This window comes from Calypte anna, chromosome 14 (genome assembly GCF_003957555.1).
Source record: "Calypte anna isolate BGI_N300 chromosome 14, bCalAnn1_v1.p, whole genome shotgun sequence".
In the NCBI taxonomy this organism is placed as follows: Eukaryota; Metazoa; Chordata; class Aves; order Apodiformes; family Trochilidae; genus Calypte; species Calypte anna.
In genome coordinates, this window is record NC_044260.1 from 7368849 (window position 1) to 7387362 (window position 18514).

Sequence of the window (18514 nt, forward strand, 5' to 3'; positions counted from 1 at the left end):
ACACAAGTCAGGAGCTATTATAAAGCAACATGCACAGATGGCTAGCCCAGTAATTCAGCCAGCAATACTGCATGCTTTCAGGCAAGATAATATAGCAGTTCATATTCTGAGACTCTTTTTTCCAAACTAGTAAGTAATTCTCTGTATGCATCCCATTTTTGATATGAGAATGCTGTGGGGAAACAGTAAGTTCATTCCTCCTTGGGTTCCTGGCAACTAAAAGCAATAAACACTCAAATAGACTTTATTTACAATATAAAAAGACACATTATATAAAAGATTTCTGTTAGGGGAAAGAAGCAAGGAATATAAACACTTATGATCTCTACTTGAACTCCTCAAGCATTGATGGGATAGCATTAACAACAAGAAAATCTCCAGTGCTTAGGTAGGTGCTGCCTGTTAAGTATAAGTTCACCCTAGAAGAATCAGGCCCAGATCTTAAAGACTCATTGTATCACCTTAGTAATTTTGTAATATATGCAGGACATCTGTGCTCCAGTTTGGCAGCATGAACTGAAACAGTTTTTACATTCATAACTTAATTCTTTCTACATACAGGTACACTGGAATGCATACAGGACAGAAGTCTTCACAAATATACTTTTGGCACACTGTGGCACTATGAAGTTCCAATGAATTTAATCACTTCCTCTTTTTTTTCTTAACAAAGAAATTATCTAAATTAAAACAGGATCTAAACCAGCAAAGTTACATGCTCTGCCATGCAAAACAACTTCTCAATATTCCCTGTACACTGCGTACCAACAGAATAACCATTTATTCCTGTCTTCATCTGTTTTCATTTAAGGACACTACTGAAGTGTTGCAGGCTGGCTATAGTTTGTCAGCTCTATGTACTGTCTTTTACTCACCTCATTCAAGGTTCCAACCCAGATCACGAATTTTGTAAGCTACCAAAATACAAACATTTAATAGTAGCAGCTGCTAGGGAGTAATAATGTCAAACCCAATGTTAAGTGTCTAAAAGAGATAGGAATATGAAGCCTCCCAGAGAAGCTTCAGCAGCCAGAGAAAATGGTTCCTTAGCTCAGGCCCCAGGCAACTCAAGTTATCATCACTACATCACTCAACCATAGCAAAGCTGGTCTGACTCTCCATCACAAGGCACTGCACTAGAATCAAAGATTACACAGACATTTCAATTTATCTCATGTCAGGAGGGAGCCACTTGTGTCAACAAAGCTGGCAGAACTGTCTAAATCAACTTAATTTGCTAGACCTCTTATGGATTTCCACCAAGATGAGAAGGTCACTGTATGCTGACATCCCAGAGCAATCCCAGTAAACTGTTAACTTAGCAAGGGGAAAAAAAGTATACTAAGGTATTTCTTTCACATGACAAGTGGGTACTTTGAGGGAAATATAAGGAAATCACTTGGTTCAAAATCTATCTCTTTATAACTAAACATAATTACTGATTATGGTCAGTGGGATTCTGCCCCCCCCCCTGCCCAGAGGAACAAATTAATGTAGAAGGAAAGGAGAAAGAAGATGGCAGCAAACAGTATTATTTATTTCCTTAGGTTGGGTTTGTTTGGTTTAGCTATCTCTGTGGTAACATATAAAACAGAGCCTCAAATGTCCAGATATGGCAGGCAGACCAAAGAGTTATGGCTGTATTTTAGCAGCTTGCATTCATCTGAAATAATTATAAGTTTTCACAAAAGCAGCACACACACTGGCAACTGGAAGGGTTAAAACAGAGCTGTCTCTGCCAACCTGTACAGTAATGCAGATAATTGCACTAAGCAGTATATCAGCTTTCTGACAAATAAATCAACACAGTGACTCATTAACATCCAATTTGATAAAGGAAGTTCAGGTCCAAAAAAAAGAATTTACTCACCTTAAGGCTTGTACAAGATTGAGATCAGCGAACTCATGGAGTTCAACAAAAGCCTGGAGAACTTTAATATTAAATTCATCCCTATGAAAGACAAAGATGGAAACAGACAATCACATTTCTGAACTTTAAAGGCCTGGTAGTTCTCTCTTTGCTCCTGAGAATAAGCAAGAAAATAAACATTCATACTCATCAAATCAAGTCATCATCATTTATTTGAGAGGTATTTTAATATTTAATACTGGTGTTTTCCCCATTTTTTCTGACATTAAGAAGTAGGTTAGCAAGAGCCAGTACACCTGAACAGATTTTAGCACCGCTTATATAAATGACCCCAAAATGGGCTGGACTTCTTTGCTTCACATTTCTTATTACTGTATCTACCTTGATAAGTGATGATACCTGATAAATACATCCAGTAAAAAGTTTTTTGTGGAAACTATGTCAAACTCTTGAAACAATAGTTAATGTAAAATTAATTTCTTTAGGCATACAACACATGAAAAATAAGTTACTTTTTCTTCCAAGAACAGAAAAATTTAAAGCAGTATATTAAGTTATATACAAAGATGAGGAACAGAAATTCTTCAAATGATTGTACTGAAGAAAAAGAGTAGCTTTTTAAAGGAGCTATGTAGTATGCAGTGTATTCTTACTCCATTCTCAAAAATCATTTACTGATTACATCAAAGTTTACTAAAATCAGAATAGGTTTTGAATGGGCTTTGTCTCACCTGTCTTTTATATTTCTGTGTGAATCATGAGCCAAATTGTACTTTGATGCAAAGGTGTTTAAACACAGAAGTAACATTTTAACATTAAAAAACACAACATTATTTGGATGCAGACATAATTTAGTCTACATCACCACTGAGTTCATATGCCAGAAGCTAAAGGCTTATAATCCTCAGGGTGTGGTTTAAACACATCACCAAGACAGAATGTTGCATATCAGCTTCCTCTTGAAAACAGAAAGGTGTGCACCCACCAAAATTTATCTGTTGCATTACTAGCCCAGACTAACCCATAAGACTCATGAGTAAAATACCTTAAAACAAACTATACAGTCATTAAGATGTCCCCATACTGTTTATAGAAAAACACAAAAGCTCTAGAAGCAACTGTCATAAAATTTAGTAATGCTCAATTCACTCAAGTGAGTACTTTTCAGTGCAGTGGAATGAGGTGGCACAATACTAAAATAGATTTGAGTACTCTGTAAAAGTACTGTTACTCTAAGCCAAATAATTGATTTTGCTTACATGTACATAAAGCAGTAATTCAGAAAAATATTCACCTTATACTTCATTTTTTGCTTTTCTGTGGCTTGATATAGACTGGATTAATAGTGATACTTGTGACCATGTACAGTTCAAAAGACACAAGCCAAGCACCATGAAAGGTCTTGAAAGCCACTTATTTTTTAAAGTGAAGACTTACGTACATATAAAGAAATCCTAAATCTTTTAGAGAATGTAATTCATTGCTTATTTGTTGTACATTTTTATGTTTTACCTTGCTCTGTTTTACTTTTTCCAGTTTTCGGAGTGATGTAACACTACAAAAGTCAATAATTTAAAACTTATCTCTGTGGCAGAATGTTATATAAATATTTAATTCTGTTAACTATTCTCATCTCTTCTTCAGCTACATTTAGCTAGAATGCAGAAGTAATTCATGACAGGCTCCTGATAGGAGTGGCAAATTAAAAGAAAATGTCCTCAGGGTCCAAATGTAAATATAAATACGTAATTTAACAAAATTCATCTATAATATGCACTGCCATATGCATCACACAAATCACTGTCCCAGAAACTACCCATTTTAGTAAGTGGTATCTTTACTATCCAATTACCAGTGACTGTACTGGTCACTCCTTCTCTGGGCACAGCATCAAGAGTTACCAAAACTGTTGTAGTACAGCTCTGAAGACATTCCAAAAGCTTATGGTATTAAATTCTGCACTGTAGCAAAATTTTAAAGTATTTTATTAAAATAGTAAATTACAATTAATTATTATTTTACAATGTACCAATTTAAAAAAAACAAAAAACCCATAGTAGTTTTGCTTCTGGCTGTAGCTCCTAGAGATCTTGCAATATATATTAGAGTAGTTCCCTCATGCAGCCTGTGAAAGGAAAGGTAACTACCAAAACCTGTAAGTATGCTCAAGAAAAAGTTTCAATAGTTTTGTTTTTACCTTTCACCGAGGTAATCTCCAATTACCGTTTTATTTAATCCTTCTCCTTTATAAAGGAACTGTGCAATGTCTTCTGCAGTGTTCTGCAGGAGGTCATTTTCTATCAGAAACTGTATTCCCTAGGAAGAGCAATTCCAGAGGAAAAGCAATGTTATGCTTTCTTCCACAAGCATTTATGTAAATACCACTGATAACATTTGGTATTAATATACTGACACAGACGTATACACAGCACATTAAGAATTACATTAGCCTACAGAATTTTTTAAATGAAATGGTAAACAGATGTTTTTCAGTTAGATAAGCTACATTTAGTACTGGTTTAAAGACTAAGATGAAAATACGTTTTTAAAGCTACAAGTACTAGGTGGCAGTTTGAATCCCTCAACAATAGAAATATCAAATACTAATTCAGTTATGTTTACATGTTGCTCTTTGGAGGTAGTATGTGAGTTGGCCTGTTCACAATATTGCATAAATGTCTGGAGAGACATAATCTGTAAAATCATGTAATGAACGTACGTAGGAAAAACTTAATTACCACCATGACACAAAATAAAGCATCTGTTATAATCTACAAACTGCAACCCAATACACCAAGCCACTACTTGCAATAGAAGTCATGGCTGAAGATACTGAAACCGGTTTATAAAGAATTTATGCTGACACTGGGATTATCAGTGACTTCTTGGTTGTGCTGGAGCTAAACTATTCACGAAGGACTTGAACAGACTATTCACAAAGGACTGCCCATGACCCAGTCAAGCTTCTACCACAGAGCCCGGAGGAGAGTCTTACCCTGTCCCAGTGGGCACTTGCTCAAGCCCCTGGACTCCTATGCCTCCATAAATTACAGGCCCTATCACCCTCTGAGGAGCCCCAGAGAACTTTCTGCAAAGCGGTAAAGAAAGGAGACTAAGAGTTATACAAAGATTATGTGAAGGATGGAAGGGATCTTATGCCCACCACTCTGCAGGTCACTCCTTGTTTCCCCACCCGACCCCCCCAGAGATGCTGCTCATCCTGCTGATTTCACACAACTGTTAACAGCAGGCTGGTGAAAAGCAGAAGTGGCAGCAGTAAGTAAGCTGCCAATGTTTTGGACTCCAAATACGTACCAAAGAGCTTAAGTAAATTATTCAGAACATTTTTTACTAGATTATTTCATCATTTCAGAAATATTAGAAGTTCTTTAATTTCTCTAAGTGAATATATTTCTTTTTTATTTCATTACAAGTAGACAAACTTTCATCATTTTTTGATACAGCATTGAAGTCCTCCAGTAACATTTTAAAAATCCATTATCCTTCTGTTTGTTTGATACTGATTTTTTATAATTAAGTGATTATCTGCCTGTCAAAAAAAAAAATTAAAAATCTGAGCTAGCTTAGCAAAGAAAATCAACTGCGATGTTATAAGGCTTGAAGCTTTTTAAAAAAATGTCCGGAATGCAATTCTCTCAAAACAATTTTATCTTCACCTGAAAATTTAATTTCAGTGACAGGCTCATGTTCTGACTCCGAAAACTTAGTATTTTCATGTAACTTCAGAATAAACACAATTTTGTTGCAAAGAATATATCCTGATGCAGAAGTAGCTGGGTCTTTCTCAACAATTATCCGTTCAAAGCTTATTTGGTAAGTAAATATTTGTACAAAAAAGTTAATTTGACTTCAAACCTAATGTTTTTTTTCCTTTGCCAAGCTATTCAAAAAGGTCTCAGCTCTGTCAGCCAACAGAGAACCTTCCTTCTAACAAACACCAGAAACAGCAGCTGTAGATTCCTTTGTTCAATACCTGGACCATACTACTCACACTCAAGATAAAGAGGCTGACCAGAATAGTTTTAAACTAGTACAAGTTAGTGAAAAAATATAATGGGCATGATTAGAAGAAGCATGGAGAGTAAACTTCTGTGCACAGAGGCAAATACTTTGACATACTACAAAAATAAATTAAATTTTCCTTTTTCTGTATTTTTTTTCCCAGAAGATGTTACACAACCAGAAGTGAATAGACAGAAAAAGGAATTTGTCTGAGACAACAAATCCAGTTCCTGGAACAAATGGTAAGAAAGGCCAAACTCCCATTAACTCCTACACTATCTTTTGTCTTGATGCAAGTTTTCTTTGTGTAGACTGTCAGGAAACTGAAGACCAGTTTGACACAACCCACTCTCCAAATTCATAGCTACAAAAACCTTCAATATTCACTACCAATATTGCATAGATTTATTTATTTTTAAGTCAGTGCAATTAAAACTGCTTTGAATTTCACAGCTTTTACTTAAACCCTGCCTTTGTCATCCAGATTTCATAATTGGATGCAGCCCCAATGCAGCCAATCCTGACTTCAGTGCTGTGAATTTCACGCACATCTTTATGTTCCCCAAGGGATTTGAAGTGTGTAAAACACGTGTAAAACACGAGGTTCTACAACCTTTGCCATGGCAGCCCTTCCCACAGCATCTACCCAAACCCAAACACCAAGTTACATGATACATCCCCTAATGGTGCTAAACACAGCTACTCTGAATGAGGATTTGCTGGGTTGGGAGAACTTCTCTACACAGACTAGAACATGTAAAGGTCTTAGAAGCAGGCAGAAGAGAATTATCACACTGTGTTCCTGAAAATACCAAAACATTGGACCTCCTTTACTTGGTTATAAAGAAGAAAACTTGGGGAATTCAGCGCCTGTACATCAGTTCTTACACATTCCTGACTCTGGGGACCATCTTCTCTCCTGCTTCTGAAGGAAAAGCACCCTTTTTGCAATGACCTCAAGTTTATTCTACCAACATTAGAAGGACTTGTATTTTAGCTGCCTGTAATTTAAAGAGGCACCTGCAAACTACATGATGATCCATGCCTTAGAGCAGCTACTGCAGGCCACCACAGATTCATAGACATTATATTAAGAAATTACTACTGTAAGTCTGTTAACCACATTTCAATTATGTTACAGTAGCATTGCAGCCACAGCATCTATTTATAGAAATACTTTCACCCAGTGAGAACACCAACAAAAAATAGTTAACATTGGAATGAGCATCTGACATAATTCTGTGACTTTGACACAAACTGTACACACGAAAGAGCTGAAGGACAACAGCAAACTATCAGGAGAATTGGGGTATTCTGCTCTAAACAGAATAGCATTTAGACAGTCACTAAAAAGGAAAATAAAAATAAAAGATGTGGTCAGCAGCTTAAAAAAATTCCCTGCATCTCAAAGTACTTGAGCGCCTCTGGTAAACTGAAACCAGTCTGAAGAATAGCAGACATCACAGCACTTGGAATGTTACAGAAAAGCCACCAAAATTAATTCAGTAAAATCGGAAAGAAAACATGTCAAGAACTAACATAGAAAAACAAGTGCCAAACGATTTCAAAACAGACCTTAAAGAAGACTTGACAAAATCAAAACAGAATCTCAGTTATAAACAACAAAAGCAGTAAAACAAAGCAGTAAAATGAAAAGCAAATGCTAAAAGTAGAGGCATTCCAGAGAATTACCTCTTGTTTAAACACTCTGTAGACTTCTTGAAACTGGTAACCAAGTTTCTACCTGCAGGTGTCTGTACAAGTCACATACACACATGTATGTCTATATGTATAAACACATGCAGATACTCATACATGCCTTTCTCACAAACAGAATTTAGATATGCAAATATAAAAGTCTGTATGAGACCAAATCAAAAACCATATTAAAGGTATTTTGGAAGACCCAAAAATAGGAAGGCATAAAAAAAATTGTGTATCATCTCATTAATAACCAAATGTCAAGATACTGAACTGTATTTGATACATCCACACAGAACACCTCTAAAAGGTACAAATAATCTTGCTGCAAGGCAGTTCAATCAATACCCTGCATATTTAATTGTTGATAAATAACCTCCATTATCAAAAAAGGTTTGCTAAAGTGAAAAAAGCACACATGGCCAGCAAATTACTAGATGACTGCTTGTAATTTAATCCTGTGTTCAGCATATTACAGGATATATGAATGAGGCCTGTGAGCTTCTATTACCAGAAATGTTTCCTTAAGAACACACAACTGTATTTGTCATAGATCAAGCAGGAACTTGATTTCTGACAAATGGAATAAAAATTTCTCTACCTTCTTAGGGTCCATGTTGAATTTCTTCCTTCCCATGGCTATCTGCTTATTTCTTTGTGTAGTTTTGCTACATGTGGAGAAAAAGAAAAAACAACAAGCAGTTATTAGTCGGTCTTTTAAAGAACAGTAACTGCTGGATGAGCTTCTTTTCATTTGAATTTTGGCTATTTTTTATTTCTATTACAAAAAGAAGAATTCACTTTTTTTAAGGGGGAAAATCATACTACAATTTTCAATTCCTTCAAGTGACTGCAGCTTCAGAGAACTACAGCATTATCAGTTGGACAGTCTAAAATACTACGATCTATCCAATATATTCTCTAGCCAAATGAATTACACACCCAAATAGAATGAAAGCAGATTTTAGAGATCTTAGAAAGGACTGAATAAAATGTTTATTTAGCACAATAAAACTATTTTTACTTTCTATTCCAGGAAGACCTGGAAGGTCTTACTGAATCATGTCCATATGCTAACGTTTCTTACCTTTCTTCTACACTAGTCAGGTTATCAATTTCTGTCATAACTTCAGCAATTTCAAATTTTAATCTCTGCCAAAAGAAGGAAGGACAATGTTAACCTACATTAAATGGTTTTAAATAATCATATATGAGTACAGTATTGGTTAGGTTTTATTTCCTCTTTGCTAGTCACCTAGCAAAAAAAAAAAGTTATTAATCTTATGACTTCTTTTGATATTTAACTCAAGATTTTACCATAGCTGAATGAATGTTAAATACATGGATCTGAATTCCTAGTGTATGCTCAGGTCAGAGGATTAATACAAAATCACCATTACAGATTACAGTATAAGATTTCTTTATCCAGATTTCTCACTCACTCTTCTATTATGTGCAAATCTGCTTTTTAATGAGTTCTTCATTACAAATATCAAATACATACATATGCACATTACATAAATATGTACATCACCATTTTTAAAAACACACAAATGATTTATAAATCCTATTCATTAGCTATAATGTTTAGCTTAAGTCATTCATATGCTTTTAAAACCATTACCTGGAATTCATACCTATGCAGTTTACTGTAACTTACTCTGCTTCTAAGGATCTTTACAGATAAATCAACTACCTCAATATCATCAATCAGTTCTTTTTTCCTGCGACGTATATTTAAAAGCTCTTCTCTTTCTTCTAAGGAGAGGTCATCAGGCACTAAAATAGAGCAAAAAAGGCAGTCTCTTAGCATTTGCAAGCATACCTCATTGCAGAAAACTGAATAAACCTGTTTAAATATTAGGTTTTTTTAGTTAGGATAATTTTCAGAAAAAGTCACCCACCCTAAACCCAAACCTAATGTAACTGAACTCTATATTAAGGTACTTCAATGAATTATTATGGACAGAATCTATCTTTCAGAAGAAAGACAACTAAAGGAAACTTGTTATCATGTAAGGTGTGGTAAGACTTGGCTCTACGGCTTAATTGCCGAATTTAACTCTGAAATAATCATAATATTAGTTCATTATACAGACCAAAAATCTTCAAGTAAATGAACTATGATTAAAAAGACACTGCTATCTTTCAGGGAAAAAAGCCAAAGAATAGCTATATACACAATGTGTACCCTGGTGCTGATTTCAGACAATCTCATAATTTTAGTAGTACTACTCCATGTGGTTACTTTGTAGAGCAGAGATGCAGTTAAGTGCAATACTACTGACATCCCGAACAGCAAATACTTCCCATTAGCAAGGTATACAAATAAATACACAGTCGTTATCAGTTATTTAATATAGTTTATCTTAAATGCATGCTTTTGTATAATATCGTTTAAATGAGTCTGAAGTATTTAAGTGAACTCCTTGGATATACTAAAGTAAATATTACCCTGCTGATAAAACCTGGTTGCCAGTGAAGATGCAAACATGTTTCTGTACTCACTCCAGAAGCAGCCCCTTGCCCTGTAGTCTCTGCAGGACAACCAGCAAATGTGAAAAGTTATTTGCACAAATCCTCTGCTAATTGCTGTTTCTTGAGCAATTTTCCCTAACAAGAAACTTCTTTGGATAGAGATTACTTTCACTGGCTTGCACAGCACTGTACAAATATTCACCTCCTCTGCAGTGATCTACAGTGACAGCTTTAATGCAACCCACTTTCTTGGAAGTAGCTCCCTAATTACAGAACAGCTTTTCCTTCAGGCTCAGTAAAATAGAACAATGAAACTAATATTAAGATATTTAAATTGTTCTATCCCAACAGCAACACAACAACAAATGCAGTCATTTGGGATGGCCAAAACTGTTTTTTTAGGTCACATACAGTTGTAACAGACTGTAGCTACAGGATTACAAGCAAAGTTTCAGCTTTATAAGTTTTTAAAGACACATTTGAAACACAGTCACTTTTACAAATCTTAACAATGAAACATAATTATTATTTTCAACAACCCGTGTTGAGCTCCTTCTCTTTTAGGACTCAGTTCATAATATAAAATCCAAATGGCAACAGACCTTATTAGACATGAAGTAACTATGGCAAATGATCTCATTTAACTACTCCAGACACAAATATGATTACATTACTTCCAGCTTAAGAAATTAGTCTCCTGTTCAACAAATACCAGACTTCAATATGTTTACCTCCTCTTTTCCTTTTATCTCATCACAAATCCACTTAGTCCTAAAAATTCCTTGCATGCAAATACTGGTAAGATTCTTTTAACATCAAACCTTATCAATATACATGCCTACATCAAATCTGTCTTACATGAATACTCTAAGATCTTAAACCACCAAAACTCGATAGAGTTTATGACCATATACATACTACCTACATAGACTAACACTCCAATTTGCAAGGCAATTACAAAAATTAAGTCTGTTACCCAATGCTGGTTATTAAAAAGGCAAACAGTGCACCCAGGTATCCTTAAAACTTTTTAGCAGTATTACACTGGTAACAGAATTAGATTAAAATGTTGCAGTACCAACACTGGTAAGTTTTTAAGTTTTTACCACAGTAGACATTTTGGTAATTCTCACCTTCATTGAGAACTGGAAATACTAATCAGATCCCAAACAGAAAATAATCTTTAAGCATTCAATATTTAGAATTCATAGACAGTACTTGTTTTTTCTCCAGGCTATGTTACAAAATATCTGGATTAGCTGCTAACAGGAACTCTTTCCAAAGCAGGTCAGTGAGTGGTACTGCAGTTTCTTCTCCCTTATTTTACTGCACAGTGAAAGCTCCCTGGTTCAAGTTTGGAATATATAGAGTGGAACTGCCAGTTGGAATAAACACAAATTGTGACAGATTTCTATGCTCAAGCAACCCACCAAAGAAAAGAAATCAAACACCTCAATCCTTCTGCTACAGCACCCAGAGACTGATGTGTTTTTCTCTTTCCTCTGATCACAGCTGCAGCAGAGAGACAACCCTCACAGCATAATTAATGATGCTGTTAGACAAAAAGGAAATAAACTAAATGGAGCCAGACTGCCTTGTACATTAGGAAATAACATCAAGTATTTATCTGCCAGATGCAAGTCAAAAATGCCTGCTGGAAAAGAAGACCCTGCACTTGCAGAGCATTTAGAAGACAACACTTAGAGAACACTGCATGGTAATGCAACATTTTAAAATACTAGTAATAATATCAGATCCAGTATCTTTGCATAAAAACAAAAATACTGAGCAAAAGTAAACAGTACTTCTTGGCTTCCAGGAACTGTTAGAATAGTATTTTATTTCCACTCACACTACCAGCACAAAGAATGACTGATTTATGAGGATGACTCTGAAGTGCACTGTTCGATCCACAGCAATCAGTGAATTGTCCTGCAGTTGAGAAGTCACTTTATTAAATAATTTGCTGCTGATAGCACAAGTACAGTATCCAAAGAAGAGAATTAGCCCAGAACGTTGACATTTATGAAGATGTGAGAAGTGCTTTTCAGCAAGCAGGCAGAAAAAAAAAAAAAAAAAAAAAAGTTTTCCTGATTGAGAAAGAACTGCAGCAGATCAGCTTGCAAAGAAAGCCCCACAGGTTGGGGAAAATTAGGAGAAAATTTTGTAATAGAAAGCTAGCACTTTTCAAGTCCATATCCCTGATATTATCTTTTTCAGAAGCAAAATTTAATTCCTTTCCAGCTCTCTCTCCAAGGGTATTACATAATCCAAAATTCCTCTTTTAAGTATTTTTTTCTTATTAGCCTTTCAGCTGGCAGTCACTGGCCAAGGTGTAAAGCAATCTCGCTTCACCACTTTAACTGACTTCAGAGTTCAGTGTCTCATGTGGACAAAGTAAAAGAACCCAGAGCCAGCAGAAAACAAACATCAAACAACACCCAACCACAGATAAAACACTACTAATTCTGTAACTCCACTTACGAAGCAACACAACTCCCTTACTCTCATTGATCGACTGACTTTTTGGTTTCATAGTTTCCTTCTGTGTCAGCCACAAATTGGTGGTCTGAAGTATTCCCATTCCAAGCAAAGAACAATTAGATAGAATTTAATTTTCCTGCAATAAAAGACCTTGCAAATGTACAGGTATTTACACAATGCAAGGCTTAAAACTAAACAAACTTTTCCTTGCCCATACACAGAAGGGGTACATGTGTTTCTTCTGGCCTTTAAAATAATAAACATTCCTCTCCGAGATCAAATCTGATTGTCTCAGACATTTGCCTCAACGGATATTCTCAGGCTACTCTCTCTTCCTTTCCCCCTACATGCTCTCTTTTTTAAAACTTAATTATAGGAACATTTCCCAGCTTTCAGATGGGATGGATAAACAAAGCTGTGACCACTTGTGGCTATTAAAGATTCCACACAAGTTTTTGTAGGAGGATATTCTCCTGAACACATCTATTTCACAGTGCAAAACCAAACTATATCTGCATTAAATTCAATCAGTAAAACTATCTAGATTTGATTGTTTCCTTCTTTTAACTGCCTTAATGCATGAATCTTTGCTATGTGCAAGAAAATTAACATGTTTTAGCACAGGAGAGTCCACACTTCCCATTAAGAGGGGAAGATGATCCTGCACATGACAGCATTTCACTTACAAAAATTACCAGTCAGTGGCATGAGGAATTTCACAAGGGACACTGTGGCCAGAAAGCACATTTGTGGACAAGCCCGTAAGAAAACCTCAAACTCACATCCATCATTCTGATTGTTTAGCTACTGGAAATTACACAATCACAAGATGTTTCTGGTAACCTTTTTACTTTAGGATAAGGAGATACTTCGCAGCCAAGTTACAGTTAAGCAGTTAAGATACTGCCCTTTTTGGCTTCTGGTAAAGTCTAACAACATTAATTCTATTACCACATAAAAATACATTTTCAGAAATTTAGAGGAATGACATGACCTCTGACATGACACACTAAAACTTTAGGACTGTATTTTTTTAACTCCCTCTGCAAGGCAGGTGTAATTATACCTTTTTTTTTTTTTTTTCCCCCCCCAAATAAGATAACAGTGGGAAAGAGGAAGGATACTTGGAGGGTAAAAAATTACCCAATCCATGCATTTTACCTGCCTCTCAAAAAACATTTGTGGTTTCAGCTCTGACTGAGCTGAAGAAGAGTGCTGCCTTGCCATGTTACTTGAAAAAATGCTCTATCAAGTATAAAATACAGTGAATGAGTTTTTTGAACCAAACAAGAGTTTGCAGCAAATAACTGCAGTAGATGTATCTTTATGAACTGCATGAGGGTAACGAGCAACAACAGCTGTGAAATGGAAGAAAAAGAATATGAAGGCTTCTCATAGCTCTCACATGAGATGCTAACCCTTGTTGCTAGCTACTACTTGCTCTTAATGGCAATGAAGCACATCTGAGTACTTCACAAAAGCTTCCAGGTCTTCACCTTCCTATATAGATATGCTCATAAAAAGAACTGGAAAGATCTACCTTGCTGTTTAGTTTTGCCATTTGAAAGCAGCGTGTGTTTAAGTTAATGAGTATTTTTTACTGTCCATGCTCTGTTACTTTTGAGCAGGCAGTACCTAAGGCCTTTTGATTCATTACCACTAGGAAGCCAGGGAGAACAAACGAGCATCACTTGTGCAGAAAGAAGGAAAACCACATGAGGCCCAGATGAGCAAGATTTCAGAGATAACAAGTTGTTCCCAGATCTCGGAGGTTCCTTCAGTGCTTTGTCACTTGCTGTCCCTGGATCTTGTTTTTCTCCATTTTTTACCAGTTTAGCAGCCCAGGCAGTTTCATTGAAGGACCAGAGAATTGCCCAAGCAAGAGGTACAGTAGAAACCCCTAAGAGTGAGGAGGCAGAGGGAGCAGTGACCCCCTTTGTAGTCAGGACCCCCTAAATCCAGCTTAGCTCAGCCCTAAACTGCACGCTTACAAGCTGTAGTCTCTAAATCCTAAAAGTAGTTCAACCTGATATTAAAAATAGATAAATGTGGATTTCTCTTTAGGAACATTTTTCCTTTGAAGTCATTCTACTCTTTACTTCAAGATCAGATGATGCTTCTAGGTCAACTTTTCTTTGTAAAATAGGTAAATACAAATTACTGGGTAAGAAAAGAATGCTGAGTTTAACTTATCATTTAAGGTCTCTTACCAAAATACATTAATACAAACATTAATAATATAAAGTGTTAAAATACCCATGGCTATGCCTAGTTAAGAAGTGCAGAAAAAATTTATGCTAGCTAAAGTGGCAATTACAAATTGGCCACACTAGAGTGGGATGATTTCTGTAGAGGATATGAACATATTATCACAGATACAGGAAATACTATCCAAGATAACACGTGCATTCGTTAGCATAAGTTACCAATTAGTGTTTAAGAAATCTGGTGAATCACCATTGTGATTCCAGTCTTATGGCTACACACTTATACTACCATCTTAACATTAGAGTCCTCCATCAACAGGGAAAAGAGTAACAACAAAGTAATGTGGGACAAATGCAATTCTTTCAGTGCCAAGCACTGTAAGTAAAAATGCACAATCTTGCATTACCTTGCTGTTTTCAGCACAGTGGTGCATTTATACTGCCTTAAAAATTTCTTAGGTTTCAGCTTTTTAACAGAACTACTGCATCCAATTTCTTTTTCCCACAGAGTATAACAGGGAAGAGTGATCACAATCAGCTTTACGTAGTGAAACCCAGGGGTAAACACAGATACTAACCTTCCAAAAATAAGACGCCTCAAGCCTTTTCTGCATCAGATCAACAAAACACTTTCAAACACAATCACAGAAACACTGGAGTTGGAAGTGACCTCTGGAGATCATCCAGTCCACGCCCCATGAGCAGCACTGCCCAGAGCACATTTCATAGGATTGCATCCAGGAGGGTTTAAAATGTCTCCGGAGGAGGAGACCCCACAACCACTCTGGGCACCCTGTTCCAGTGCTTTGTCACCCTCTCAGTAAAGAGTTTTTTTCTCATGTTCAAATGAAACTTCCTGTGCCCCAACTTGTGCCCGGTGCCACTTGTCTTGTCGTTGTCAGAGCTCCACGATCCAAACATCTCAGACCAAGGATATGAGAACTCCTGAAAGCAGAGATCATTTCATCATCTCTTGGGCGAGGACCCAGCAAACAAGAACACACTGATCCCTTCAGCTTATGAAATGATGTTCTGAGTAAAAAAAATATATAAAAATGTAGGAACTTGTTTCAGCTTTGCCCCTATAAAACAGCTGTGTTTTCCAACAGCACCCCCAGTCACTAGGGAGAGGAAATGGTTGGCTGGTGTGCACCAACATTTTTTCCTAGGATAGACCCTGGAAAAAAGACTTGAAAAGCAAACACACCAGAGTAGTAGCAGACATTCCTGTCAGATCCTTTTCGAGTAGCAGCATGGAAAATTGAGAGGAATGTCTCTGAGCAGCTGCAAGGGGGTCCTGGAGCCCATCCCCTGCAGCACCCGCCTGCAGTACCCTTGAATCCTACCCGAAATTCAGGAACAGCTCAACAGACCTACCATGTTTTCAGCAAAACATTCAGGGGTCAGGCAGTCTTTCTGTCAAAAATTTCCAGTAACATCTACTCTTGGCAATATGGGAACTGCTTGCTGTACTTCACTCATTAGTTACTTAGGATTGCTGGCCATTTCTAAAGCACACAAATCCAATTTTCAGAAAAAGCAAGGCAAAGTTTATCTTTACCCTTCCCCCATCCCTGCCTGACACAGCTCTGGAGTTAGATTTCAGAAGCAGTATTTATTGCAGAAGCTTTTCATTTTCCAAGATCAGTTGCACACTGAAGGAGGTAAAGCAACTGCTGGATTTGAAAGTGACCTTCACTTTCTGAAGCACGACTCCAAAAGGTAACTACAGAGTGCCATATAGGACTGCTCACTTGTCAAACAATTGCTTGAGCAGCATTTACCTTCCCCCAGAACAAAAGAAATTCCAGGATGCACAGAACCTGTACGCAGGGTGATGCTTTGTGCCACGTAAACCTTCCCAGTCCCTGTAGTTGCCTCCCAAAAAAGTAACCCTGATGCCTGCTGTGGAAGCTGTACTGGGCTGCAGTACTTGGAGAGAAACACACCATAGATAATAAGAGTTTTGCTTCTTGGACAGCTGAATTACTTCAGCTTCTTGCTATTACATCAAAAGACCCATTGGCCATGTGCCCTGCAGCCTGAGAGGACACTAAGAGAGATCAGGAATTTTTTCATAGATTTTTTTAGTGAAAGAATAGCAAGGCTTAGCTTAAGACTGGAGAGCATTCTCAGATTCCTCAGAAAGGAGTATATTTAGCTGTTGTGAATTCTTGGTTGCCATCACACCATGAAACGATTAGCTTGACAAGTCACTAATCCAGATATAAAAGAGCTTTTTATCTGGCCCACTGATAGGAAGCTTGCTGGATGGATCCAGTTACTGTAAGGTCAAATGCCTGGTCTCTCATTCTTTGTTTGACAAAAGACCATCAGCAGTCCATGCCAAATCTGCCTCACCATACTTCCAAAATAGAGCACATTCAGCATATGCCTGAATCATTTTAAGTGCAAACGTTAAGTTCTGTGTTACAAAAAGAATTTTCATATTTCAAGCATAGCTTCTGGCATTCTGATCAGAAACTAATCTGAATAAATAGATTCTTCCTACTTAAACGTCCCCTAGCAGTTTCTGCCAGATCTACTGAAGTATTACAGTACCCTTTCTAAGCTGTTTCTTCTGCTTGGTATTGGCAAAATCACTGCATTCCTTTCAGAGAACAGTGAAAAATAACCTGAATTTATAATCCTCAGTACTTTATTTTCAAATACTTTTTCTCAGCTAAGTACATAACAAGAAAAAACACTATATCTCTGCAAGTTCAAAGATCTGAACTACTTAGTTTTACTACTCTCCATGTCTCTGACATATATAATACTCAGTATTTTTCTTAAAAATTAATATAGATTTTAAAACTTTCAGCAACTAACTGGCATTCAACGCTCAACCTCTTTAAAATCCATCAGCCCCTGCTGCTCTTATTAATAAATATTCTTTCTCAGATTTCTACTTCATCCTGCCATGCTGAAATAGGAAACATTTTTGTTGACTGGGAAGCAACTGAGAGAAACCAAATGCTTTAGTTCTGCTACTCAACATGACACAAAAGGTAACAATAAAAAAAATATCATTTTGTCAATAAGTAAAACCTATAGCAAATAATTTTTTTTAATCTCCAGATACTAGCTTCATACACAGGTTGATTATAGGTAGCCTGTGCTAAGCACATTTCCAAAGTTATTCTCATCTTCAAATCAGTGCTATATGTGGCATAAGCTTTCACTACACAAAGATAAACTTTGTATAAGACTGAAAAAAACCTGACTCATATTAACAGACCTGCAACCATCCTAAATTTGCTTTAGGGCAACCAGAAGTATCAGGCTATAACTTATTAAGCAGTCTGTAGCAACAGTGTCTGCAGCTCTGCCAGCACAACTCATGCAATAAGCAGTATGAAAACTTGTTAAAGCAGTTAGGTTCTTCTGTACTTCACTAAAGTGGCTGATACAGCAGTGATACAAAACATGTGGAGAATAATATTCACAAATAAACTCCTAACTGGGTTAAGTATTTCTGGACTACTGAAAAAGTTACACTTGCTTTATTTGTTAATTGTTTACTTGTTAATGAAAGTGGTAGCACTACTGACACAGCTATTTTGTCACCAACAAACATCTAATCCTGACAGTGTACATCTGGACAGGCAGGAGGTCTGCAATCCAAAACAACACAAAAGTCAGTTCTAGAAGATTCTTCAATACAATGCCTGTCCTATGATCTCTCCAGTATCTTAATAAACTGGATGTTAAACCTTTGTTGAATATTTGAAGTTTCATCATAAGACCT

General features: G+C 36.5%; 1 protein-coding gene across 2 annotated transcripts in view; it reads right to left on the reverse strand.

The window, feature by feature from the left end:
- Positions 1 to 18514, reverse strand: part of CYTH3 (cytohesin 3) — a 45024-nt gene that overhangs the window by 12764 nt on the left and 13746 nt on the right. The window contains exons 2-6 of one of the 2 annotated variants that reach the window (XM_030460224.1): positions 9291 to 9373; positions 8682 to 8746; positions 8196 to 8262; positions 4068 to 4186; positions 1871 to 1951 (exon numbers count right to left, since the gene is read on the reverse strand). In XM_030460224.1, coding sequence (XP_030316084.1) covers positions 1871 to 1951; positions 4068 to 4186; positions 8196 to 8262; positions 8682 to 8746; positions 9291 to 9373 — 415 coding nt within the window. Of the gene's footprint in view, positions 1 to 1870; positions 1952 to 4067; positions 4187 to 8195; positions 8263 to 8681; positions 8747 to 9290; positions 9408 to 18514 lie in introns of those variants that run through there. The other variant, XM_030460223.1, reaches the window with a different exon arrangement.